Source organism: Melospiza melodia, chromosome 1, assembly GCF_035770615.1.
Source record: "Melospiza melodia melodia isolate bMelMel2 chromosome 1, bMelMel2.pri, whole genome shotgun sequence".
Lineage (NCBI taxonomy): Eukaryota > Metazoa > Chordata > Aves > Passeriformes > Passerellidae > Melospiza > Melospiza melodia.
The window spans coordinates 83,801,879-83,829,863 of record NC_086194.1 but is presented as its reverse complement, the minus strand read 5'-3'; the positions used below and the strand labels follow the sequence as shown (position 1 = coordinate 83,829,863).

Genomic DNA, 27,985 nt, shown 5'->3' with positions numbered 1-27,985 from the left:
ATTTAAGCTTTTGCGGCCTTTGTTACCAAAAAAAAAAAACAAAAAAAAACCAACAAAATAAAACCCAGTTCAAATGTAAATTTAAGAGAAACATTAAAAATCTATTTTAATTTTGAATCAAGCCTGTCCCATTCCCCAAAACCACATTTCACACAAGCATGCCCAGCCCAACTACTCCTGTAACTCCTGTCACATGCTTCACCAAACCTCTGATCACCAATTTATTCCACACATTGCTCTGCACATAAACACTGCAATGTGCTTGAAACAAGTCCTAGCAGGTTTTGCTCTGAAAAATGTCTAGCTAGGATTAACAGCTTCTCTCTCCACAGAACTTGGCCAGTGAATTTGCAGTGGCATGCTGGCTTTGGCAAAATTACTATTCTCATATTCAAAGCCACTAAAAGAAAGATGGATACATCTACTCTTTTCTACCACAGCAACTGGTGTTAAGCTCCAAGAGATACAGTGACAGGCAGTACAGACACAATGAACTGACAACAAGAAATAGGGAGGTAAAGAATCTAGCCCCTAAAATTCCACAGGGCTATAATAATTAACAAAAATTGATTCTACATCTTTTCAGGTTCTATCATAGTTTAAAGGTTGTACTGACAAAATCAACAACTTTGCCACCTAGTTCCTGACACAGTTTACTCAAAGACTGCCAGTCATCATAATCACCTTCCCAAACTGACTTCCTACACTGTGCAACTCTCACATTTGTTGACAGCAGACATCACAGGAACTCTGACTGGCAGCCTGCACAGCGTGCTGCTGTCAGAAAATACTTCTTTCCTTACACAATTTGTTTCTCTCTACACGCGCTTTGACATTTAAAAACACGTGCTCGAACAACATGCGGTATTCCCAGTGGAATTTTACCCAAAGCCTACATACAGCTCAAATATTTAAAGATATGATAATTCTTCTTTCTTAAAAACTTGTTCATTCTTCTTTAACTCCTACTGGAATCTTTTTTCCCCTCGTTGGCTTGCACCTAACAATACCCCATCAAAATGATTTTGAGCTGTGATCTCAGATTGCAGAGACAGGTTTCTCTTTTTATATCTGTCTACATAGAGTGAAACACTGCTATCACACTGAAAGGCAGAAGTTTTTTTTCGAAATATCTTCCCACTGCCATTACCTGTGAGGATTTTAGCCATGTTGCAGATTTATTGTGCAGGTAAAACACCCAGACACTGAGTCCAGCCAGATTTGGGGTGGTTTGTTTTGTTTTTTTGTTTTTGTTTTTTTGTTTTTTTGGGGTTTTTTTTGTTTTGTTTTTTTTTTTTTTTTTTTTTTTGTTGTTGTTGTTTTTTTGTTGTTGTTGTTTTTTTTTGGTTTTTTTTTTTTTAACTCGGGGCATAAAGCAAAGCAAAGAAGTGGCAAAGAGACAAATCAATGCCTAAAAATAGAGAAGGTGCATGGACCCTTTCATGCAGAGGAAAGTGCCTGATTAGGTACTAAAAAGGGCCCAGCTTCAGCACCGATACAGTGAGCCAAGGAGCACTCCAGATTAAGAGAGAGAGGGTTTGAGAATGGGAGAGCCTGTACCACCCTGCAGAAAGGCAGAGGCCTTTTCACTCAGCAGCAGCATACTAAGCACAGCTGCAACATGAAAAAATTATTCCATTATAAGATTTGTCTTATTGCAGCAGGAAAAAAAAAAAACAAAAAAAAAAACCACCAAACTCTAAATTACACATCTTACAATCAAATCGAGCTGTCAGGCCTGACATGTTTCAGAGCAGGAGAAGGATATTTACCAATTAGCATACAATAATATAAATACAAATCAGTTAATAATGTGAAAAAACTCCATCCCTGTCAATGAGTACTTGCTATAAGGGAAGTTACTCAGAGGAGTGAGACACAGAAAGCAGACAAAAGAGCTGAGACATGAGTGACACACACACTCTACCATAATCACTACAGATGATTAAATGTAATCAAAGCTTCCAATCTGGAGTAAGCAGCAGCGTGCTGCTGGGAGTTGCTAACAGCATTCAAGCTCTATTCTGAAGCATCGTCATTTCTGGAAATAACACTTTACATGGTAGATCTTTAAAGAGCATGGAGAATGCAGGTAAAAGGTCAGGAGAACAAAGGGAAGAAAAAGGCAGAAGTTAAACTTGAGGAGAACAGAAGAAAGCATAAACTTTATCTATGGATCTGCTTGCACAGAAATTACAGTACTTAGTTTAGCTGAGTATGTTTAAAGAGCCTGCAGGGTGATAAGTCAGGCCTGGCTACTGGGCCCAGATCCCTGCATGCTGACCCAGAGACTGCAGGAGAGCCTATGGCCTGTGCTGGCACCCACTCAGAGGCAGCTAAAAAGGGAATTCTGGGATTCTGCACCAGGATATGAAGTGTTCACCAGTGATGCTGTACTGCAGCTACACAATGGAAAGTCTCCTTCACAGAAAGAGAGAACCATGAAAAATGTATTCCACCCTGATGATTGTTTTCCTCCTGATACTGCAAATGACTGTGCTTTGAAATTAACATTCAGCTCAATCAGTAAGGTCAACAGGTGTATTTAAATCAATCTGTGAGTGTTACCCCACTTTTTGGCAAAGTATCTCAACTACTTCATTAGTATTCAACAAAATATTTTAAATACTACTTGACACAGCTTTATAGTTCCATTTAGTACCATCTGTGTTGCATTTGCACCCAGCTCTACCACTCATGATGGGAGTAGGCTGAACCACTCTGGAAAAAGAAAATCCCAGATAACAGAGTGTACACTCAGAGGCATGTTGTGGTATTGCATGTTGAGGTATTCCCAAACACCAAATCAACACCATGGTGTCCATTAGATATCTCTATACAGCCAGTCCTCACACATGAGTTTTACGAGACTCCTTATCAGTTCTGCCTTGTTACCTGCACACGTGCTCATCCTGCACTGCACCTGAACCAGGAGAGCAGCAGTGGAGGCCCACACCCACCTACCTTTTGCCCTTTCCTGTCCCTGGCATTGCTCTTGACTCCAAGACTGCCACAAACACCAGGTACAGAATGGGCAGCACAGGCTGTGGAAGCTTTGCCAGACACCCAGACAGTGGGAGTGCAGCACTGAGTCTCCTGACGTGACTCTGCACATCAGGGAGGAGCTGAGGCCCCACAAAGCTTATCAGCTAAACTTCCACGACACTGAGCCGCAATTCTTCTGTTTCAGGAGCTGCAACTCAGCTAATTATCTCTGCCATAAATAACCCACGGCCTAAATGATCTACCCAGGGATCTGCCTGCATAGTGAATAGAGTTACACAAAACAAGCAAGAAATAAAGCACAATTACACGTGGTCTCCCAAAAAGTTGACAAAAATTCTTAGAAGAGAATGAGAAGCCATTTATTAAGGAACAAGAAAGGCTCTGAGGAAGCAGATCAGTCTGAAACACCCTGAAAAGTCATATGAAAGGGCACACAGGTCCTGAGCTCTGATAAGGATTGCATTAATTAGGGAGCAGCATTAATGAGGTCAGCAGTTCTGGGTTAGTAACACTAGGATAACAATGTGAAGGAGCAAAGTAGGTAAGGAATAATACTGCAAATAAAACTCGGGTTTTTACACAGCATTAAGCTCAAAAATTAAACGTTTATCACAGTGATTCTTCAGTGTAGCTTTCCCACTTCAACCATCATCACTAATATTTTAAGTCAGAGCAACCCTCAATTTTCAGTGCAATAAGGAATCAGCTGTTTCCTTTTTTGCCTAAATAGCCATTCTACTAAAAAAAAAAAAGGCTTAGACATGTTTGATCAGTAATTCCACACCAGCCTAATTTATTTTCATCTACTACACCTGCAAACTGAGACATGAAACTGAAGGAGCACACTACAAGAGAAGCAAGCAGCAGCTAAGGAAGGTATCCTATTTCAAACAATTTCAATTAACGGTACTTTAAGAGAAAAATACTACAAAAATAACCCCAACCAACCAAAAATGCCATAGGAGACCAACACAAAGCAGCCTTTGCTCCTTCTGTTAAGAGGAGAAGTTCTGCAGGGAATTTATAACTTCTATTTTGGAAGCAAAGTAAAATGATAATTACAAAAGTATTTAAAATATTAAACATTTCCACCATTATTTGGGAAAAAATGTGCAAGTTTCCTAGTCAAATCAAACACTTACTTTGAGCTCACTAAACTCTGACATTGCTTGTTACAGCCACTAGTCAACAGGCTGTCAGACTCATCACTTCCAAATGTTTCTTGAAATTAATGAAATTAGCTAGATTGATTTTCATTTCTTACACAACAACGGCTTATTGTCAGTATTTCTACTTTCTTTCCTTGCTACACATTGCTAATGAAAAATTCCTCACTCAAAATTCAGTTCTGCAATTCCTTTTATAATATCCCGTTTCAGAGTCCACAAAGACCCAGCATTTTCTTTCCCTTTTCCATCTGAGCAAAGGCAAGCTCATCTGCCTCTCTTTTTGGAACCGTGATGAAGAGGCCCATAGCTTGAGAAATACATTTGAACCATGAGATCCTTCAGAGTCATCCTACAACAACCTCCTAGAAAAAAGATGACAGATTAGGATCAATTTGATTTAAACAGGTTTAAATAAAACTAGTTTCACATCTTGGTCATGTGAGTACAAGAGTGTTTTCAAAGTCTATTTGATCTATCTTGCACATGAGCCATGAATTTCTTCTTCATTCAGGTAAGAAATTCTGAAATAGCCACCAATAGTACAGGTCAAAAGAACAATAACTAGAAAATACACATGTTGCAAAACACTAAGGGCATTCAGCCTGCTCAGCACTGCCAATCTGTATTTCTTGGTTTCAACTAGCCCAAAGTTGCAAGAGGACATCCTGAAATTCCAAACAGAGGTACACCACATTCCTCAGAGCACACACATAACTTCTATCTGTGAGTGCAGATGGCAGCAAGGACAGCATCAGCATTTCTGACAAAAAGAGTGCCACTGTCACATTCACAACTGCAAAACTGAAACTTCAAGAACAACTTGAGAGGATGCAGGATGCCCCAAGGAGCAAACAAGGAAGGAGAGATTAGACTGACTTCCATCCTGGTTCAGTACTCATCCACCACACCCTGCTGAGAACTTGAAAATAGAACTGTCAAGAGCTAATTTCTAACTTTCACCATGTGGAAGTCAGACATCTCCCTCTTCCAGCACCCAGCAATTCTGACAGTAGAGGAATCCAATCATGGAACTGCAATGCTAAGAGAGACAGAAATCTACCAAATTTATTAAAAGATTCAAGTTACTGCTCCATTGAAAGGAACCTGAGGAGAGCACTTGAAAGCTCATCCTCAAACACACTTCATCATCCTTTTGATGGACACACAAGTTGTCTCCCATTAGATTACTTCACAGTCAATTTTAAAAGGTTCTCATCCATGACATTTAATGTAATAAACAGTAAAATTCAGTGTTAAAATATGGATTATAGCCATGCACTAAAACATGCCATGGACTTAGCTACAATGTCATAAACACCTCAAACAATAAACATTCTAAGGACTTGGAAGCTCTTGACAAGGAATCTACATGCAAGCTACCCAGTGTTCAATGGTCTGTTTACAATAACTGATTTTCCTTTTTGTTTTCAACTTGGATCTCAACCAGAACACCCATGAAGACTAGTACCACCCCAGAGAATGCCAGGTTTTCAGGAGGATGAAAAGAAGCTTTTTTTTTTTTTTTTTCAGGGGGCTGGGGGGAGGCAGGAGAGGTTGTTGGTTGGTTTGATTTTCTCCAACAAGTATTTTAAGGAGTTTCATCATGTTGTTGGACAAACATTTCTTCAGCTCTCTTCTGCTTTTCACTGTCCTGGTTCCCAAGTATCCTTTGCCTATATATTCAACTACATCAGCAGCAAATCCATTAGCAAGCCATCTCTTGGGTTACCTTATGTGTCAGTTTCTCTGCAGACCCTGAAGCAGCAATTCTCAAGGGCACTCCCATCAAAAATGCATGTACAAGCATTAGTTTTACACTGGAAGAATTAGAACTATTCAAAAATTCCTTCTTTTTAAATGTCATGGGCACTATGAAAAGTACTTGTCTTCCAGAGAGTTTGCTTCAGAATAGCATATCTGCTGTGGACCCAGAAAGAAGCTCCAAAACAGCAAAGTTTTGGGATGATGGCCCATTACACACTTAAAACAAAACTTCCAGAACCACATGTTTATCTCAATGTAATAAAACAGCAAAGTGCAGGAGGTCTGCAAATACATTTTGCTCTTACTCCCTTACATAACTGCAGAGGTCTCTTAAAAAAACATATTCAAACTCAACTACTTGTTGCTGAGCATTCAGAGGATACATAAGTAATGCATTAATGTCTCCAGCTACATGTAGTGAATAAATGAATGTTTCTCTGTTTTACCAAATAGCCAGTTTCTATTTCAGTCTGATTTTGCTAGATAAAATTATCTGAAAGTGTATTTGAAGTCCAAAAGAAATTGAGAAGTATCTCAAAATAAAGAATGACAACACAGTGTGACTGGAAGGAAAAAATACAAAAACTCATCAAAATGTTTAGGACTTGCATCATTCAGGGAGGTGGCACTACTGAGCCAAAACAAGTCTGGAGCACTGCAGACTCACTGTGTATCTAAAAACTCACATTGATAGATGCTGACAAAGAAACTTTCCAAAGCAGAACAGGATGCTGCTCATTCAGGGCCATAAGGCAGCTTTGCCAGTAGAGAACTTCCACCAGCTCTGTGCCTCCACTGGAATGCTCTGTTGATTTATCTTTTGCAAAAGCTTGTCAACTGTAAAACAAGTCTGCACTTTTGAATCACAAAGTAAAACTGAATATAAAGTAAATATTCAACAAGAATAAGAACTCTGAACTTTTAAAAATTACATTGCAGCCAGTGCCAGTAAGCATACAAGTCAATTTATTTGGCAGATAAACTGCCCCCTCAACCTCACACGATCCTTTTTGCTTCAGCTCTGAAAGAATCAAGTTTATGAAAGGCCACCTCAGCTACATTGGACATAATTTCAATAAGGAAGTCAGACAGAAAGTGGAAACCACATGAGAACTATCAAATCGTCCAGTTTCTTACCTAAGATCTGCTGTTCCTTGTCATCATGTAAAAATTATTGAGCAAAACAGACTGTTCCACATACTAGTATTTAACACTAGAAAAGTTATTGCAGTAGTTCAAGAAACAGATTCAGAATTTTGAAGCCTTACACTAGAAGAAAATATAATCTTGGCTAGAGGCTTTCGTACACTATTTAATTGGGTTGACATTTGTGTTTGAAAAGAGACTATGGAATAAACTGAAATGTAAGCTTAATAAATAAAATATTATGTGTATTTTTTTCATTGTATTTGTAAGCCTAAAACATTCTCTAATACAAAGAAATAGCAGGAAAAAAATATTCAAGTGTTGACATTTTCAGCGATGTGTTTTAAAAACAAAGCATCGAGTTACTTTATAGAAAGTTTACAGTTCACAATACACCCTGGCACTTTTTGAAACATATGGAGCAGTATCTCCCTAAGTACATACAGAGATAAGCATGCCATTCCAGCCACAGCAGCTGCTTTGATTCATGTTTATGAAATGCTTAAAATTCTTGGAATATGCATACACACTGCAAAAAGAAGATGCAGCGACACCATGAATCTCCAGTCACTACTAGCCCGCTGTCTATGCTGTTACTGAGCATGAAGAGGCAGCAGCACAGGCTTGGTGGAGACCAAGAGAGTTTTTAAGAAACAGCTGAGTAGAGAACCTGCTGCTAGCACACAATGAGCCTCTCAGCACCCAACTGCAGCATCATCATTCACCATGCTAGGTACCATGCACTAACACAAGCACCCAGAAATGTTTCAGGCACATCTTTCCACTGCTCTGCTGACTGATGCACCTCAAAATCAGCGCTGTACCATTAATAAACACCAAAATATATTCATGGGTTAACTCATCAAAACAGAAGTTGTGGTATAAATTTCTGTCCTGAGTTATAACACTTAAATAAGAAATAAGTCACTATAGGATGATAAGCTGCTAGGGACTTCATGAGGGGCTGTGACTACAGATTTCCCTATGGTGATCCAAGTGAAATGAGACAAAACATTCAAATTACCTCCTATTGAAAAAGTTCCCCCTTACAAGCCATTAGCTTCAAATTATCCAAAGATGATGCAGGAATATTTCTACAGGATGTCACTATTTAGGATGTAACAAAATGCCAAATTAAGGGTGTGGCTGGTAACTACAAAATATACTAGTTAAGGATATGATTATGAATTTATAGATGTTTTGATGGCTGAGGGTTGGGTTTTTTAACTAATAATTTTATATTAGAAGGCAACTATCATAAAAAAAGGCCAGAATTACAGATGATAACACTAACCAAGCACAACATTATAAGAAAGCCACTTACTCACTTTTCTCCCAAAATGAGAAATTACATAAAGGGACACTCTCCTCTGGCATTGAAAACAGAAGTTGTGTAACTCCTGCTCTTCATCAACATGGATATCTTGAGCTGAAGTCATTGATTTTCAACTCCCGTCAGCAATGCATTTTTCTGGTTGACCTTCACTTCTAAGACAACTTACTGAGCTTCTCTATCAGCCCCCAGCAAACACCAGTCTCAAGCTTCACAGAGAAGAACCACAAAGGCACACACCATCAAGCTCCATCAGACCTCACACTCTAATGACCAATTTCACATCAACATACAAAGTCAGGTACTGGCTAGACAAATTTATGGCCCTTGTACTGCCTCTTGTAACACACAGAGCAAAATTAATTCCAGGCAAGGACACAACTGTTTTAGTTAACTTGGTGCTTTGGGTCACAAGTTAATTCAAGAGTTGAGTCCTGTGGTGCACATCATTGCACAGCAGGGACCTTTTTGTTGTGGGCTGCACTCAGTCTCCAGCCAACACTTAACACTTCCTTAAAGAGCCTTCTTCAGTCTGCCACCAGTAACAGAAAATCTCCCCAAATATCAAACAACCAGAGAAATTACTCTGTTAAGCAAGAGCATCTGCACAAGCTGTTGGCATCTCGCTAGAGCAGGCAGTAATTGTTTCCATTAATAGATTCAAACCATGCCCAGGGCAGGCCAAATAAGCAAAGGCACTGCAGTACTTTCTCATCATTAAGGACAGTGTGTCTGTGCAGGAGACACTGGCACTGCAGCCAGAGGCAGCCACCACTACTCAGTCTGCACCAGAGGAGCACAGAAGTTTAAATCTGGTAAAGTCTCAAACACAACAGCAACAAGTGCATTTGTCAATTTAAAGATTTAGCTCTAATCTTACTACTAGAAGTAGCACCATGCTGAATGCCTGAACAGCAGCTGCCTGCCTGCACATGCTGCCCTGCAGGCCTGATCAGACTGAGAAGGATTCGCTTTGTCCCTGACGCTTTGTGCCAAGATTCACACCCCAGCTCTGCTGGCACACAGAGCGGCACGCAAGGGCAGCTGGTGTGCACTGCTGCTCCCTGAGCTCAGGTTCTGCAGCACCAGCGCTTCTAAAGCACTTCCTCAAGTACCTTGAATCTAACCCACACCTGGGTTACACCATGTTTACAAGCATCATTTAACTCTAATTTTTTAACTATCAAAGTACAGTGAATTGGAAGTCTGGAGTCTTACCACGTGCACATTTAATAAACCTACTAGACGCACAACAGAACAGAGAATCTTGTTTTCAAAACAAGACAACTGTTTACACTAACAGGGTAAGGAGGCAAAAATAAAACTTTTTCCTTTAGGCCTTACATCCCCCCCAAAATGGACAAAAATCCTCCTCCATTTTAAGAGAGCTGCAATTTTTTAAAATTCACATTTCATTTCAATAGACAACATATTCAAGGTGTAGTGACTAGTAATCCAGAGCTCAAAAACACCCCTGGCTGCAGAAATAAACATATGCACGCACAGCTGTACCTTCTAAACACAGTAGCTAAGCACATCCATAGGCCTACTGATCTTTTTACACATACTTTCCTGTCCCACAACATAGGTACTTCGAACATAGCAAAAGAGAAAAACTGGGCAGGTTTGAAGCTGCACCTCATTCAACTGTGTTCTACTCAGAAATATTTGAACATAACACTCAGTAGTCCAAAAGTACAGAACAGCTACAAAGCAACAATTGCCTAAACATGGTCATTCAAAGAACAGTTTTCCTTCTCCTCAAACGTGCTATCTATTTTTATTCTGAAATTTTGCCAGCTACAAACTACAGGCTGCTTACCCGTGATCCCAACAGCTTTCAACAGTAGTTTCCTCTAGGAATCACACTTAAAGAGCAAATCACAAGGTCCAATCAGCAGTCTGGATTTTATAAACATATTAAAATAATGGATGTTGCATTTACTCACAGTTCAGGCCACCTCATGAAGAACCAAGAACCGTACCATACAGTATTTTGGGCTACAAGTCTGTGTCTCATTGTGTTCCAAATTACATGGAATTTTAGAACAGCAGTTTCAAGGAACTGCATCTAGTGTTGCATCTGAGGCATGAATGGATTAAAGCAATGCAAATGTAGCTCCCAAAATGACATTTTTCAACCACACATAATTCAAATCCATCTTCTCTGCCAAGGTTCAAAGCTAACAGTTCACATCCTGAACACTGATGTCTAACAGGAAAGTTACACAGGTCAAAGTCAGATTACTTTTACAATTTCCTGCAAAGATAAAAGTTGCTGCCTTCTACTATTTTATGATCCACCTCTGACAGGTGATAATTTGAAGTGCACACATCAAAGGCGTGGTCTGGTCAGTCACTCCTTCAGATACAGAACTAATTAGCAGCTGTCCTATTTCAGCTTCCAGAAGTTTCAGTTTGAAAAACTGAAAGGCCTCCAACAGCGCTTTTCCCTCACCTCTGATGCTACTCAAAGCAAGATATCAAAAACCATGAAGTACTGCAACCACCAAGGGAAGGACTGTGTACTAAAGACCATCCAAAATCATGTTCTCTCCAAAGCAGAAGGTGCAACAGCTGTTTTCTGGAAACAAGAGTTTTAGGACAAGCTGCCTAGGGATGAAATCTGTGCTTCAGATATTAATCTTTGAAAGTATTATGACCTACAAAAACTAGATAAACTCAGAAACACATCTGTTCCCAGCTATTTATTTCATTAAAGAGCTTAAACCCATGAAAAAAAACAAGAAAGCCCCCATGTATTGTGGAATCTTCAGTCATTTAGCACTATAAGAAGAGGGGTTTTTTAAGTAGAATTGGGCTTTGGTGCTACTTGTCTTATCACAATGAGGATGGAAGAGGACAGAACAAACAAGTCACAGCATGGTGGGGTTTTTTTAAGAGTTAAGACAGGCAAGAAAGATACTTTTTTCTGAAAGTGAGATTTTGAGTTCAGCTCTACAGTCTGAGGATTTCTTATTTTCTGCTCTGAGATTTTTATTAAGGCAAAGTTTGCAACAGGCTACTGTGCTCTAATGGAATGAATTGCCCAATAAACGAATTTGTGTTTCAGTTAAAACTACAGATGAAATAGCATTTCAGTTCTACTGTTTCCATGGTTCCTTGTTTATTTCTGTCAAGACAAATATTTTGCTTACTAAAGGAAAAATCATGTCATGAAGAACTGTTATCAGAGAGCTAAAATAAAACTTTTCAGATCCTATGTGTTAGAAAGTGTAGCTGAAAGGAAAGGAAGGAAAGAAGGAAAACATATTTTAACAATCAGAAACAGAGGAGAAACCAACCCAGCAAGACCTCATTTGTCCTACTGAAAAATAACAGCCATAATGTAAAGTCAGATCTTTGGTAGATATAGAGATGTGAAATCTCTATTGTAAAAAATTACTCAATCATTTTGCAGGATTGTCTGTGGCTCTGTAATTATCTCATAGTTACATTTTAATACGGCACCTTGTTGCCAACAACCAAATACAAACATTTATAGCAGGACAACAGGATGTATTCAATTGGCTTTGAAACATAATACCCATTTCTAAAAGACTGTAAGTTACAATAGGTTTTTTTTCTGTGAAGAGAGTACTTAGAGAAAGGAAATTCAGGCTGCTAGGCAAAGACAGGAGAAAAATCAGAGCTCCCAGAAACTTTCTTCTTGGGAAGAAATGGCAATCTATATTGGTTTGGGAAGGAAATGCCTGAGAGACATGAGTGGTAACTAAAAGAACACACAAGTACACTTCAGCACATATAAAGGAAACTACTGCTACCAGTAAAAGCAAAACATAGGTTAAAGGTATGAAGTCCAACAACGAACTTCCAATACTTTGCCAGCACCAGAGATTATACCTGATAGCAGTTAATGAAAACCATTCCTTTTTGAACTCTGTCTCCTATTATTTCAGTTGATAAAGATTTTCCTGTGCCTTTCAGACTCTGACTGTTCAGTTTTACTATGTTCTGGTTTTCCTCCTTCATTAGTTTAGAACACTGGAAGTCATGTGCCTGTGGGCAACAGCAGGCCTGCTGCTTATAAAAAGACAGAACACTTGCATTCAATAACAATTACTATTTTGTAGCTGTGTTTGTTACCGTGTGAGTGCTGTGTGGTCTAGCAGTTAGAAGACGCAGTCAGAATCCTGTTCTAATTTATGGTTACAACTTTACCTCTAATACATAATGAAAGTTGGACAAATGACAGCACTGTCTGGGATTTTAGGCCTTTTACATCACCTGTAAAACTAGCATTACTTGCCCATCTAAAATCCTTCAGAACTATCCTTAATAGTGCCTAAAGATTAATTAAAATAATGCAACTGAATTTAGATGTAATTCAAAAACTCTGTACAGCCTAGAAAAAGCTAGTAAAATCTGATTTAACTAACCTTGGATGCTCTTCCAAGAGCAAATTTTTATAATTTTATAGTTATTAAAGAGTTACCTAATTTTACTTTAGAAAATTCTGTCAGTAGCTTTTAAATTATATCTGAGAGAACAAAGCAAATAAAGAGCATGGTCCTGAATTCTACTCTCTACACCCTATAGTCTCTTGGCTTCAGCTGAATTAAAAAAAGCAGCCCTGGAAACCAAATTTGCTTTAGAAGGCTACTTATTCTTATTCCAAAATGCAGCACAAACTTGTACTTCCATTCAGCTAGAAAAGGGAAATTTCCATATAAAAAGATAAAACACAAAAAGGAAAGGTAAGACTAAACAGAATATTAAAATAATGCATAGAATAGAGAAAGACCAATTACTCACCCTAACAAATTAAATAATTTTTGCAATGACATGGTTGCTCTGAAAGAAAAATCCAGTTAAGCTATATAAAAACAAGCTACACAAAGAAAACCAAAAATCTGTTTGACATCTCTAACCCTGCCAAGGCATCAATCCAAGTACAAGCAGCAACTACTCAGCAATTCAGAGCCAGTTTATACAGACACTCTATGGTGGGCACACACAGAAGAACAGAATCCATTCCTCATCATGAGAAATTAAACTATTTATATTGAGTAAAAAAAACAAACCAGCAGTTAGGCACTGAAGGAAAGGTGAGGATGTTCACGACGCCCTGGAAAGCCCATTTGGCATCTTGAGAGGTTACACACAACGTCTGCCATTAAGCAGGCACCCAAACTGTGTGTTTGCACTAATGAGAGTTACTTCTGATCAGTATTTCGGCCTGTTCTTTCCACTAACACATCTGGCAGTTGTTTCAAACACACAAGTTAGCAGCCAGCCAAATTCCAGCCTCACACTGAGCTGCAGGCAGGACAGCAATCCCTTGCCAGCACAGCTGCCGACGGTGAGGTCGCACACAAGCGTCACAGCTCACCCATAAGGCTCCTGACATAGAAACAGAAGCCAGTTCCCAACAAGAAAATTTATATATTTTATAGATATTAAAGCCTGATAAACACAGGACACACAAGCTGTCAAAAGACAGTCACTGCGCATTCTCACTGAATACCTGCAGGCCAATGTGCACAACAAGCAAAATTGCCCCATTACCAGATCTTCATTAAACTACCTGGCTCTTAGTCTCTTGAGTCTATTGAAATAGTGATTTTTTAATCTTATTTTTGGTTTTGCTTTATAAACTGTATGTATATTTTATGTTTCATACTTGTCAATTCCACTCACTTTGAATCTTTTCACACCAGTGTAGTGATAGAAGCTATGTACACTCTTCAATAAACTCCTGTTTATTGAAAAAACAAACAAACATACATTCTAAAACAAAATAGTTTTGAAAAAACCCCAAGATTTCCATTTCACAGATGAGCTGCTAAGACCCAGAAAGGCAGCACAACTTATAGAAGATCACACAAAGATCTTTGAAAGAAGCAGGAAACAAACACAGATCTTTCATGATGCAGACCAGCACTTTAGCTACAACAGTGGTTCTGAAGACAATGCAAGTTGGATCTAAAATAAACTGGTGTGATTACTGCTATATTCTAGTACATGGGTTAATGTGAGAAGCACCTTCACACCTTGGACATGAAAGAATACAAAACGTCTCAGCCTTTTCTGCTGGAAAGCTACAAAAGCATAACACTCTGTCTTTGCAAAAAAATTAATATTCTCACACTACATTTTCTTCATAATTATTATTAACTGAGTAAAAACTAATTTTTTTAAAAGGCTTAAGTAGTAGGAAGGTGCTAGGTTGAAAATCTCTATCCCCATTCAAATGATTTCGCACTCCTTGGCATTAAATGCATTTAACAGGTCAATTGAACTTGAGCAGTCAACAGGTAACCGAGCAGATAAGAATACAAGGTAACTGAACACACGAGCATACAACACAACTATTCCCCTTGCACCTCCCTGTCTTTCCCCACACTCCCTCAAAGGAAAGAAATCTTTTCCTGTTCTGATCTATTTTTACAGTCTAGTGCATTGGTATTTTGGATTTTTTCCAAGGGTATTCTTTACTGGGGCATCACAACTAAATGCCAGATTTCAAAATTATTTTAGCATATTCTCATAGGCTACTTCACAGAACAACACTGAATTAATAAAGGATCTAGCAATTACAGCCTTTTCAAATGCAAATGGATTAAAGCCTAGTAAACAAAGTTACATATTAAAAAAAAAACCATCAGTAGCATAAAAATCAGATTCTGCTTTTTGTTCCCCCACAGGTTACACCAAGTTGTTAACAGCCTACACGCAAGGGAAATTTCTGAAAACAGCACACACAGTCTAAATCCTTACCTACTCAACAGTTTCTTTTTTGAGCAGTCAATCAAGAATCAACTTCCAGACCCAGGAAACTAACAGGGATCTTCTGTCTCCATACCGGGTACCTCCGACTCCCCCAGGAAGCCAGGTAAAGAAACCACCCTATCCTCCCACGGATGCAATCCCAACGCGGCAGCTCCATGAGCGCTCGCCTGTCCTTCCCACTGCAGCCCCGAAAAGCACCGAGCGACACCCTGGGGACCCCGCCACTGCCCTGACAAAGCCAAGCGAGGCGTCTGCGAGGGCGAGGCGGAGGAGCCGGGACTGGGCTTCCACTCGGGGCACGGCGACTCGGGGTTTTACCTTTCTCCTTGCTTGGCGTTGGAAGGCGGCGGGTGAAGCACGGTCTGGTTCCCTTCCATCTCCACGATGCACTTGGTATTCAGGTCCAGCTCTGCAAGGCGACACGGCGGGGGGCTGTAGCCAGGGCGAGCGAGCGCACCCCCCTTCTGCCGGCACGCCGCTGCAGCTCGGCCCCCGCCGGCTCCCCGGGAGCGAGGGGCTGGGCCGGCGGGCGAGGGGGCTCGTCCTCCGCCAGCCCGGGCAGAACGCGGGGGGACGCCGCGCCCCGGTGCCGCCCCCGCCCCGAGATGCCCCCAGACCCCGGTTACCTCTCTTGTTCATGGGCCGGACCCTGACGGCAACTTTCACCTTGGTGTCCGACATCTTCCCCGCTCCCGGGGGCGGCGGGCGGGCGGCCCCGCTCAGCGCCGGCGGCGGCAGCGACACGGCGGAGCACCAGCGTCCATGCCGGGCCGGGCGCGAGGGCGGAGGGCCGGGGCAGGCGGGGAAGGCGACAGAGGGAGGGAGCGAGGGAGGGAAGGAGCGGAGAGGAGGAGGAGGGTCCGGCGCCGGGGAGGGCGGTGGCGGCGCAGCCCCAGCCGCCTCCTCGCTCAGCCGCGGGCCGCGCCGGCGCTGGCTGCCGACGGGCTCGCTCGCAGAACCGCTGCTGCTGCCGCCGCCGCCGCCGCCTCCCTGCCAATCCCCACCGCCATCTTCCGCCTCCGCCTCCTCCCGCCGCGCCGCCGGGAGTGCGGGCGCCCAGGCAGGCGGCGAGAGGGCGGGGAAAGGCGATGGCGCCGGAGAGCGACGGAAACACCCGAGCGCCTTCGGAGCGGGGGCGTGGGGAGTCTCCCTCTGCCCCCGCCCCATCCTCGGCCGGCCGCTGCTTCCCAGGGAGCAGGCGCGGAGGGATGCGCGCTGCGCGGGAAGGCGGCGCCGGCGGGAGCGGGGATGCGCCGGGAGCGGGATCCGCCCGCGGGCCCTGCCCGACAGCCACCGTCCTGCCTTGTGCAGGTGTACGCCGCCACCGCAGAGACACCGGCCTGCCCCACTGCACATCGAGTTTCCTTGGGGCAAGGAAAGGAACAGCCACAATCTGCCACGGAAAAAATGTTATAGCGTCAGGGGATGCTCTTTTGACAAAATATGCACAAGCCAGGATGACCTGGGTGCAACGTAGGCCTGGAAGCGGTGCAGCACGTCGAGGTGATGGAGAAGGAGCCCTGCTCGGGCTCCAGCCTCGCCTCCTTGGCTATGAAGGGCAACCTGCGAAGTGCCGGGACCACCCGCGCTGTCCTGCTCTTCCAGGCAGCCACCGGCCACCACTGACGAGTGCCGGCCCAAACACTCAGGACAGGGTGGTGGCCAGTTCAGTATTCGGGGAAAGCCTGACAAACAATGGTGTTTTATCCAGCAACCAAGAGCTCCGAGGATGGCTGAGCTTCCAGTGGGCAAGCCAAGAAAGGTTTTTAGTTAAAAATGCAATAGGGCTCTTTTCAAATTGTCTTGTTAAAACCTTTACTCCCCAGAAGTGTTTCCTTAACTTCAGTAAAATATCTTCCAAAGAATCAATCCTTATTATCGATGCAGCTAACTGGCAGGAATCCCAGTGCAAAAGAGCGATGTGTGTAACATTTTCTTTATGGAAGACAGGCTCAAACCCAAATGGGATTACTCTGTCTACTCTGGGGCTAAATCACTGTTGGGAGAACGGGCTGAACAACCAGTGATGAATAGATAGCTGCACTGAGAAAGAGCAGACCTTTCAAACAGAGGTGGAAACAATGGAGGGAGGCTTAGAAGATCAACCCCTTCCCAGCTGCCAGCACCCCAAAGCAGAAGAGCCCTGCAAAGCCACTGAGAGGACTGTTTCTGGAGGAGGCCTGGCTGTCCCAAATGGTCACAACTCGTAGGAATGCTGAAAGGAAACGAGACATGCACTTAGCACAGCAGAAGAGAAAGGTTACCAAATAGAGCCGGGCATCTGGAGAATGTTAGCAGGAGTAGCTGGTGCACATGGACTTCTTGCCTGTAGAAGCAGGCATAAGGAATGAAGTTCATTATGAAATGCATCATAAGCATGTGGCCCAACGAGTAAAGAAAAGGAGTGATGTTGACATGAGACATCCTATTTGCTGCTGTAGACTGTAAGAACCCAGATCAAAGTAAGCGCTGGCTCAAGACAAGGCATGAGGTCTGAAATGGCTGTGCAAAAAGGGAGTTGTTCTGTGAAATTTGGACACTGCTGGGAAAGAGAAGACAGCCAACAGATGGAAGGGAAAATACTCCCTTCCGTCTCAATTTTCCACCTCTTAGTGGAAAAACGACATCACTGCAAGATTACATAAAAACAATTACATTAGCTGAAGAGAAACTAAAGGGAGTCTTTATGAGATTGACTATGATTTTGGCTGTGGGAAGAGTCTTGGGAAGAAATTTTTATGAATGTCTGGTATAGACTTGTGAATTATATTCCACCATTTGCAGGTATAGAAAGCCAGCTGTGCAAAACTATTTGAAAAGGCAGATGCAACCTAGTTTGTTCTAATTTTCACTTCTTATGAAATTCTGATTTATTCAAGTGTTAGGTAGTTGAGAAAGGGGACTTTTAATCTTTCGTTCACATCAGTGTGCCCTGAGAAACAGCTGCCAAAAATGTTGTCTTGGTTCTGCCATGTACTTCTGCCCTCTCAAGAAAGGGCTTTTGGCAACATTTGTACCACGACCTGACCACGCCTACTGGGCAGAATGCTTATAGCAGAATTTATAGCATTTCTGGTCTCCCCTAACCCTTTGCCATTAAAGCAGAATAGGAAGAGAGTAATGTTATAGAGGCCCCATGAGATTATTAGGTAGATCAAAGAACAATCTGTGAATTCAGGCTGATGAGACGTTTCTCTTCTGGCATTGTATCTCCCCATTGAATACCATATGGAAGCCTTTACATCTCTCTTTGCTACCGGTAGCAACTGGGGCTGAATGTCTCTCACCTGTCAGAATTTGTTAACTTGATCAGTTTGCATGCCCCGTGGGAACTGGCAAGGGATACTGATGGGTTGCTAACCCATTGGAATTAGCTGCCAGCTATCCCAGACATGCTGATGGATGGATGGGAGATACCGGATGAGAAATGACAGCTTACTGCTTCAGCAATGAGAAAAGATGAGAGCTGGAGAAAGTGGAGACTGATGGTGGGAGGGGGGAACTCAGATGGAAAATGGGGATAAAATCATCTGGAGCCATCCTTCCCTGATTTCCTTTTCCTCTCCCTGTTTTCCTCCACCCTCTCTTCTTTTCTGGCTCTCTATTACTGCAGTCAACAGGAGTTTTGGAGCTTTACTAGGGCGAAGATTTAACCTTTGTCTCTTTCTTGTTTTCCATCTGTTTCATTCTTCTTTCTTGCTTTAGAGCATTTCTATTTGCCCATTGATCCACAGTTCAGCAAAGAGCATAAAGAAAACATTGCTCCTTCCTTTGGTTTGCTGGGAAGTTTCAATTGCTCCTCATCTTCCCAAGGCATAACACAGGTAATGGGATTTGATGTGATTTGCCCATGTCTTCCCATATATTCTGAGCAGGAGGGTCAATTGCTCTGCTTCATGACATGGAAATGGGGGAGTGATGCTGTGCATCCAGGTTGATGCCTGAAGCCCTGATGGTGTTCCAGTGACCTCCTTTCTTCAGCAAAGGGCAAGGAGAAATGTCACGGAGCCTGCCAAGAATATCCATCTTGTCAGCAGCATCCCCAGCACATACCTTACTGTGCCTGACTGATGCATGCTGTCACTGGCACGTCCAACTTCATCTTGTGTCACAGGAGCCAGAGGGGAGGAGGAGCTGGCAGCAGTGGGGGCATGGAAAGCAGAGCTATTCTTTTGGTGTTGAAAGTGATAAAAGAAAGACAAAGTGTTTCATTTTACAGCACCTGAAATCCAAGAGATGCTTACAATGAAGGTTGTTACTACTAAATTTAACCCAAGGAGTGTATTTTATAAGACTGGCCCAAATAAGAGTTTTGCATTTCCAAAATTTTACAAAGCCTTTTTTAGAATTTGAATTAACAGAGAAAAAAACCTCTATTTTGAACCCATACACATTATAGCATCATCCAGACAGAAAGATGTAAAATGAACAAAAAGATATTATATTTGTAATATTAATATATAAATAATATATAAATATTATAAAACCAACAGATAATCTAATATATTACACTTAAGTTAGGAAAAAAATGTAACTTTAACAAAAATAATTGATAAATTGTTCACTTTTTGTGTTGTTGAAAAAGAAGAATGGCTCATAATTCATGCATTTTTTTTAAATAACATTTAGCACATAGGAAGGAAGCATGACCATTATGGAAGGGAGAAATATTTCATATTGGAGGGGTGGGATAAAATATGACTATATTTGTGACAGGACACAAATGAATGCCCTATTATGCAGGCAAACTTGAATTTTTCATTTAATAACATGAATTTAGAGAGCACCTGGGAAAGCAAATGTCTGCCCATAATTGCACACCAGGAACCAAATTTCTGTCACACATCACTAGGTTTTGCAAGTAAACCCTGCTGGACAGATTCACTGAATTTACAAGAGTGTGAGGGCAGGTATTTAGCCAGTGACCTGTCTGAGGACACTTTTCAGGCTGCTTTTCCACTTCCTTCTTGCTCCAAACTCAAGCTGGATGTTAGTCAGGCTGGATGGTTGCCACCTCTGTCTTATCAAAGATCTGTTTTGACTGTCTCTAAAGCTGTGCAGGAGGCATGAAAATTGTCCTCTATGTCCAGCATATTTATGGCAACACTCTGGGCCCAGAAAGGGGCTGCAGTGACAAATGCTCTTCTGACACTCAGAAAAAAAATGAAGCAGTTTGAACTGCCAGCATCAAGAACAAATGCAGAACATATGCACCTAAACATAACCCTGCCTGACAGGTGCTGCTCAAAGCTACACAAGGTAAATAGCTTTGAACAGGCACTGCAGTTTAAACCTACCTCAGCTCTGAACAGAGTTGGCTTTCTGTGATGAACAGACTAAATCTGTGCTTTCAGGATTATTTACAAATGTTTTGAATTACCTGATTGGTTTCACCTCGCTGGGGTGATGCCTTCTGCTAGACCCTAGCTCTGCCTCCATGCCCACCCTGGCTGCTCCACAGTAGATCTCACGCTGGGATCAGAGGTGAACAATTACAACAAATGAATGTTCCCAGGACAGGCATAGTCACATCTCCATCGAGCTGAAACGTTCCTTGCTGTGGGGGGAAAAATAGAACATGAAATTTCACTGAAAAAATCTGATATTTTCTCCCTGCCTCTGAAACAATATTGCAATAGGCTTTTATAAACTTCATCCCAAGATCAGTGCATTAAATGAAACTGACCCATGTGTAAGTGGAGCTGCTCAATTTCAGCTACATTTAACTCCATGACCATTTTGCAGAGGACAATCTCTTTGCTCCACTCACTGAAGAGGAGGGGGCAGGGAGCTCTGTTCCCCATCTCCTATCACTTAGAACAGAAAAATAGTTTCACATTACTGTGGGAACTTTAATGGTCATTACTACCTACAGATGAGAAGTTCTATTAATAGAAATAAATTAGCTTAGAAGCAGAGTAATGCAGCTATACAAAGAAACTGATGGGAAGTAAAAAAGGGGGTAAAGGTAGCAAGGAAACTGATGAGAAGTAAAGAAAATTTTTTATATTGCTCAGATACATTTCCCTATACTACAAAAGTGTGACTAAAGCTTTTTGAACCCAAACTGGACCTTACTGTCATCTTGGGAGGGATTTGGTTATGGCAGGAAATTTAACATCCCTGCAATTATAACCTCAGATATGAGCAACAGTTCTGTCTTCCTCTGACAGCTAGTTGTGTTCTCTGTAGCTCACATACCTTAGTTGTTCAGGAAAGAAATGGTGGCTTTATTTACATTTTTGTTGCTATTGATGTTAATTACCTGTATGCTATTATATGTATCCCCCTTTTTTACTTCAGGGAACACTCCATCCCCAGCTCAAATACATTCCTAAATTTGTTTATAGCAGGGAGAGCAGGGCTGTGGGTCTTCATCCTGGACTCAACCAAGTAATACCTGAATGAAAACCTATGTAGTTCAGTAATCACTTCAGTTATTTCCTACAATGAAAGAAGAGGTACAGATAATATGATAAAAAAGCATAGCTTAGATTCCACCTGGAAAACTCAGTACAGCATTTAGGAAGAGGAATTCAAAACAGAACAGACACATTAAAGGGTTACTAGGAGAATTGTGGAATGGTGAACATTATCAAAGAAGAGCAGACTAAAAAAGTTCAGTTTGTTTAGTCTAGCAAAATAAAGACTGAGAAGGGATATGGCTGTTTATGCTTTCTTTCAGTCAAAAGCATGGTGCTACTGAAGTTCCAGGAAAAACACTGGGACAAGAACAAATGGGAGTAAACTCTCTTTTACAGTCCTTTTATTCTGTGCTGCACTAGGAGGAGCACTGCCAGCAGGTCCAGGGAGGTGATCCTACCCCAGCACTGGTGATGCCACACCTGAAATGCTGTGTCCGTTTCGGGGCTCTCCGGTACAAGAGGGACATGGACATAATGGAGACTGTCCAGTGAAGGGCCACAAAGATGGTTCAGGCTCTGGAGCATCTCCTAAGAAGAAGGGCTGAGACAACTGGGGCTGTTTAGCATGGAGAAGACTCAAAGGGAGGAATTTTATCAATGTATAGATACATCTGAAGAGGGGCGCAAAGAAGAGGGAGCCAGGCTCTCTTCAGTGGTGCCCAGTGACAGGCCAGGAGGCAATGGGCACACACTGAAACACGGGAGGTTCCCTCTGAACACTGGGAAACACTTTTTCACTGTGAAGGTGACTGACTAGTGACTGACTACTGGAACAGGTTGCCCACAGAGGTTGTAGAGGCTTCATCCTTACAGATACTCAAAAACCATCTGGACACGGTCCTGTGCAGCCAGGTGGCCCTGCTTGGGAAGGGGAGTTGGATCAGATGGACTCCAAAGGTCCCTGCCAACCTCAATGCTTCTGTCTCAGGCTGGAAATTATTTGACTTCTACCCCCAGAGGAATGGCTTCTTATACAGAAGACCAGAGGACTACATTAAGCTAATTTTAACAGTGAGCTTGATTGGGTTAGGTGACATGATAACAGGGAACCTTTCCTGCTGACCCTACCAGACATGTAGCACTATACAGTGTTTAAACATCATGGTGATGATATTTTATGGTAGTGGAAAGGGAAGAAAAAGGAAACAGTTTTGTACTCTTAAAAAGTAAGATCACAAGGTCCCAAAGGAGCTGACATCATCTGTCTGTGGTTAATATAACTATTAAGTTATGAAAAGGGATTGATGTTAAATTAGTAGATATTTTTCCCTTTTTTTTCCTTTCAGTTTTCTCCTATGTATTAGTAGAAATCAGATGCTTTGCCTGAGTGAAAACAAAGTGCCACAGGTGGTTTGTAAAGTTATTTACAATTTAAATCAGTAGGCAGGCCCCAGTGAACTGAAGGAAAGGACAGCCCTGCCATTATTTCCCCTACCCAGAAAGTTCTCACCCCTCTTCATCTTTATGATTAGGAATGTCTGGTATGCAAGCATCACTCCAGCACATCCATGCAGTTCTCTTGTGACTGCAAGTCCCAAATTGAGATTAAGGGCACTTGTGAGCAGGGAGTTGACTCACAATCGTTGTCCAGAGCATCACTAATTAGTATGCATTTACTGAGTGCAGGTGTGTGCCTTAGTTCTACAGATTGGAAAAGTGATTCTGTAGCCTTCAAGTCTCTTCAGTTAGCAAACAGATACTACATGCAGTCTGTCAAACACACAGCAGTGTTCAGACTCTGTCTTCAGAGGTGAGCCTTATGCTCAGTAGGGATGAGTGGGAAAGCTGTAAATATAAACAGCCTGATTAGTGGCAGCAGCCTCTTGGAGCAAAAGAGCATCTTTCCTGTTAACCCCTCTGCACTTAGTCACAGTCCCATTGCTGGTTTACTTTCTGCTTTGAGAGAGAAGCTGAACTTTGCTGGCAACCATGGGAGAGACTTGGAACTGGGGCCCTGCCCCTGGGAGGAGGAGGAGGGTGGGGAGGGAGGAGTACATCCACCAGGCTTGCTTACTAAGAAAGCTGAGCTGTTATCCATGCTGGCCAAGCCAAAATTCCTCCTTACGCAATTATGTTTTAGCAATGCCAGCAAATAAGCACTCTGGCCAAACGTGTTATCTTGATAAAGTGTGGAGAAGGAAAGAAGCTCTTGCTTGAAAGAGATTAGAAAGGAGAGCACTACACACAGGCACATCAGCAAAGAAAGGAAGCTGAGTGAGGCAAAGCCTTGAGAGAGGAGGTGGAATTGTGTTTGTTAAAACAGATGGAAGTCAGCTCAGCACACATCTTGGATCTGAGTGCTGTCTATTGAAGTCATCAAGAAGACTCACATTAAGTTGAGCAGGTTTCATCAGTTCCTGTAGAAGGTAGAAACAAGTGCCGAAGGTGCTAATTAAGGTGCTTAATAAGACTTATAATCTTTTATTTAGAAAACAAAACACCCCATCATTTCTCCTCCCAGTTCTCTCTAGACTGAAGAAAACATACCAAAACCAATAATTTCAAAACTACCACCACCATCAAAGTTAAAAACATACAAAAATAATAATCTCAAAACTACCACCACCACCAAAATTATCAGCAACAGATCATACTCTCACTTGTCTATTGAAGACTATCAAAGAGTGCACTGGGGATCCTTTGTTGTCATGTTGCTTCAAAATTTATCTTCTTTAACACATGACAAAAGGCTTGCTCTTTGCAGGTAAAAATATAAATTGAAGAACAGATGGTCTATGGAAGCTTCCAAGATTCATGTCGGTTGGATATGAAATTGATTTGTTATGAAAACTCAGACCAGTTATAGCAATCACTCACAAAATCCAATACAGTGTTATGGTCACTGGGACCAGCCTGCTGCTATTGCAGAGGACAGAAAAAGCCCCAACAAACCAGTGACTTGCAAGTTAGTGACTTCTGATTTAATTTTTCCCACAGTCACTATTACAAATGGAGCTGCATATGAGGAGCTGGGGTAGAAGGATTCCTAAAACTGTTAGTCCACGCACAGTTTTAATTTTACAGTCCCTCTTCTCTCCTGTAATAAAGCTTGCATTGCCTGTCTCCCAAAGGCATTCCCTGAATGACTTAGGTCCTTTCCCACAATTCATATTGTGATCTGAGGTTTCCTCCCTTTAATCTGACAGCAAAGATGAAAGGCTGTTTTAGAAAAGTAACACAGCACAACCTAAACATGGACAGAACCTCTGGGGGAATTAACCTTTCTTCTGAAATCAAAGTGGTGAGGACACACATATACACCACAGTGTGAGTGAACAACAGCTAATGAGAAATACAGTTTAGGAACAGACTAAACCCACTGGGAATAATGGCTAAGGATTGTGCAGAAGTCACAAATAGGAACAATGTGATTGAAATTCAGAAATCAAAACTTTAGCCTTATCATTAAGAACACTGACTTAAGGTTTAAGTCAAGTCAAACAAAAGGGTGAAAGACCACGGCTTGATAGAGATGTCTGATAATAATTCAGTTGCATGGCTTTTATTTATCCAGAGAGAGAGATACAAGAAAGACAAGATTTACTTCTGCCTTCAAGGTACACTTTTCTAAGTGGTTTGGGTTTGGTTTTTTTTAAAATCTCAGTAACACTGACACAGTGGAAATATGTGAAATATAGTATCAGCTGCATTTTAGTGATAATATAATCCAAGTACTAAACAGCTTTATGAACATCACAAAATAAATTACAAAAAGCTCTAATTCTAGGCCTGGAGTAATTCAATTTCAATTTGCCATACTAGGGAAGAAATGGTGCACTTTTCACTCGGTCTTTAAAAGGCAGCAATCCTTGCAAAATAAAACGAAAAGTGGCTAACTACCCTGCAGCCTTAGAAATCTTTTCACACAGTCTTCTTGGGACTAGAACCTACAGTGTAATCTCTACTACAGTGTAAAACTCACACTTTTTCTAAACTGTTGGCTAAGACTGAAAACCTCCTCTGTAGGATCTGCAAGACATGTTCAGGTATAAGTTCTGCACTGAAGCTGGTCCAATGTGGGTCTTGCCCCAGCTTGTTGGTTACTGAGCAACTGCACATGCCAAAAGGGGAGTGTGGTATTGCTCCACTCAGTCTAAAGGACTGTTAGGAACCAAGCAAGGGTTCCATATTATGAAAGAATAAATAAGAAAAGCTAAACTATTACAATAAATGTCTTTCACAAAGGATTTCTGATGCTGAAAGTTATAATTGCTCATAATGTATTCTAAACATGCACAAGACTTTCAGCACATAAAACCTCATAGCAGCATTCCCAGAAATTGTCATCATAAAGTCTGCTGCAAAGACTTCTCCAGGGCAAACCTCTGCACCAGCCTGAATCTCCCTGACTTCAAGCCCAGTCCTGCAGCCTTTATTTATGTGGACAATTCCATTTGCAGTACTCATGACTGCACAGATAAACTGCTCATGACAGAGCAAGCCTCAACTCAAACAAGTCAGTTCAAGTAATATTAGGAATAGAAAAAGACTAATACACGTACTTTAAATACTTCTGGCTCCATAATGTCATGCTGTAAGTTGAGGGGAAGTTGGCAGAGAACTCACTGAAGAGCCCTATTTCCTACCTAATTAAGGACAATGACAGATAAGGCAACCAGGCACATCCTTTTCATATTAAAGTGATTATATATTTTTAATACTTAATCTGTCTAACTCTCTTTGCTAGATTTCTTATAAAGCATATTTTAATGACATTATATTTCTTCTCATGACAGTGCCTTAGTCTGTGATGGTAAAAGACACAATTGTTCTTTGTTTTTTACTGGTAGTACAGATCAGTAGTTACTAAATACTGGTTAATACTGGTTAAATTCCATAGTCCATATTATTCAGGAAATCATGCTAAGTGAGTATCAAATGGGTTTTATCTTTCATCTATTTATATTTGGAAAAATTCCCAGTAAGAGTTACCTCCTGTGATTATGTAGGGGTATACTTCTTTCAAGGGCTTTTTTTTTTTTTCTTCCTTTTTTTTGTACTAGAAGTTTTAAAAGCAAGATTTGATAAAAAACATTTTATCTCTTTTTGGTTGGTTGGTTTTCTCAAAGTAAATTCTTTCTTTTTCTCAGTTATAATTTTAGATTTCTAATCCTAAGTCTTGCTTAAAATTGCTTACCCTTTATTCATTACAAGGCATATAATGATATTTAAAGTATTTTAAATGTTTTATGGAATCGCGTGACAAGCAATAGTTTCCTGATTTAAAAAATATATTCCATGAAAGCAGGATTTGTTCTCTCACCTCAACTCTCTGCCCACATAGTGCTCACCTGTGAACAAAGAATAAAAACTGCCTACATTAATGGGGATCTTTAGGAAAATGCTACATATGTATTTATTCAATTACAGGGAGCATACTTCCCTAAAAAGCCTAGTTTGCTCCAAATCTTTATCTCCCCCCCCCCACCGCCCAGATTTTTGCTACAAACTAACAGATAATAAAAGCTACAAGTAACTGATAGCTCTCCTAAGGATTGCCATCTGAAAAGTGTCTACTTGTAGCTGGAAGATCTGTTCAAATGCAGAGGTAGGTACTAATCAAAAGGCAACAGCCCTTATCATCTTGTCCATTCTCCAGGCTGAAATGCTTCACCTCTTAAGAATGCATTCCTTTTGCGGGAATGATGGGTGTGCTCTGTGCTCTGACCTGGTGGAGTTCACCCTCTGCTTAAGCCACAGACACCTTCCATTCAATTCTTTTCCTTTTCAGACTTGATCTCCTCCTTTCTATCCTTAATGTGAAATTTGAGCATTTCAAAACCACACTCTTTTGTGGAGCACACTGGAAGCAATTATCTAGGAATACATTGTGGTTTGGAAAAGTATTAATTTCCATGATTTGTAGGAAACACCAAAGGAATTAGTAACAAGATCATCAGTATAGCGTCAAAACATCTTCCAAAATCAGGAAGGCACCTCCCAGACAAGAGGGTGATTAAACACAGACTCTCCCTGCCTTATTAAGGTAACCTTTTGATGGGAACTCTAAGATCTAGCCTGAAGTCTGCCAAAGGCTTCCCTCGATTCTCAGCTCTTGTCTGCAGCTGCAGGGCCAAGACATTTGTACTGTATTTGCCTCACAGAGAGGTGTAAGTGCAATGCATCATCTGCTCCCTGAGAACCTCTCCAGTATTAGAGAGCTTTGAAGCTGTCCAGGAGAGTCAGACATGTTACACAAAGGAGGCACTTTAGAGAAAGCCTGGATGTTTATGTAACACTATCAAAGAAACGCTTGCTGCTCTGCGAAACGATCTGTCAGTTCTCCCGTGATGCCTGAATGAAAAGCAAGAACTCACTTGAAAAATATCTGTAATTTTGCTTTGCTCCTGTGGAGGGAAGCTGTGACTCACAGGTGACAGGTAAAGTCT

General features: G+C 41.5%; 1 protein-coding gene across 5 annotated transcripts in view; it reads right to left on the bottom strand.

The window, feature by feature from the left end:
* KIF13A (kinesin family member 13A) overlaps positions 1-15,907 on the bottom strand; it is a 102,839-nt gene extending 86,932 nt beyond the window's left edge. For all 5 annotated transcript variants that reach the window (XM_063159991.1, XM_063160001.1, XM_063160028.1 and 2 more), the window contains exons 1-2: positions 15,798-15,907; positions 15,490-15,580 (exon numbers count right to left, since the gene is read on the bottom strand). In XM_063159991.1, the coding sequence (XP_063016061.1) occupies positions 15,490-15,580; positions 15,798-15,852 (146 nt within the window). In that variant the 5' untranslated portion in view covers positions 15,853-15,907. The remainder of the gene's footprint in view (positions 1-15,489; positions 15,581-15,797) is intronic.
* Positions 15,908-27,985: the final 12,078 nt, after the last annotated feature.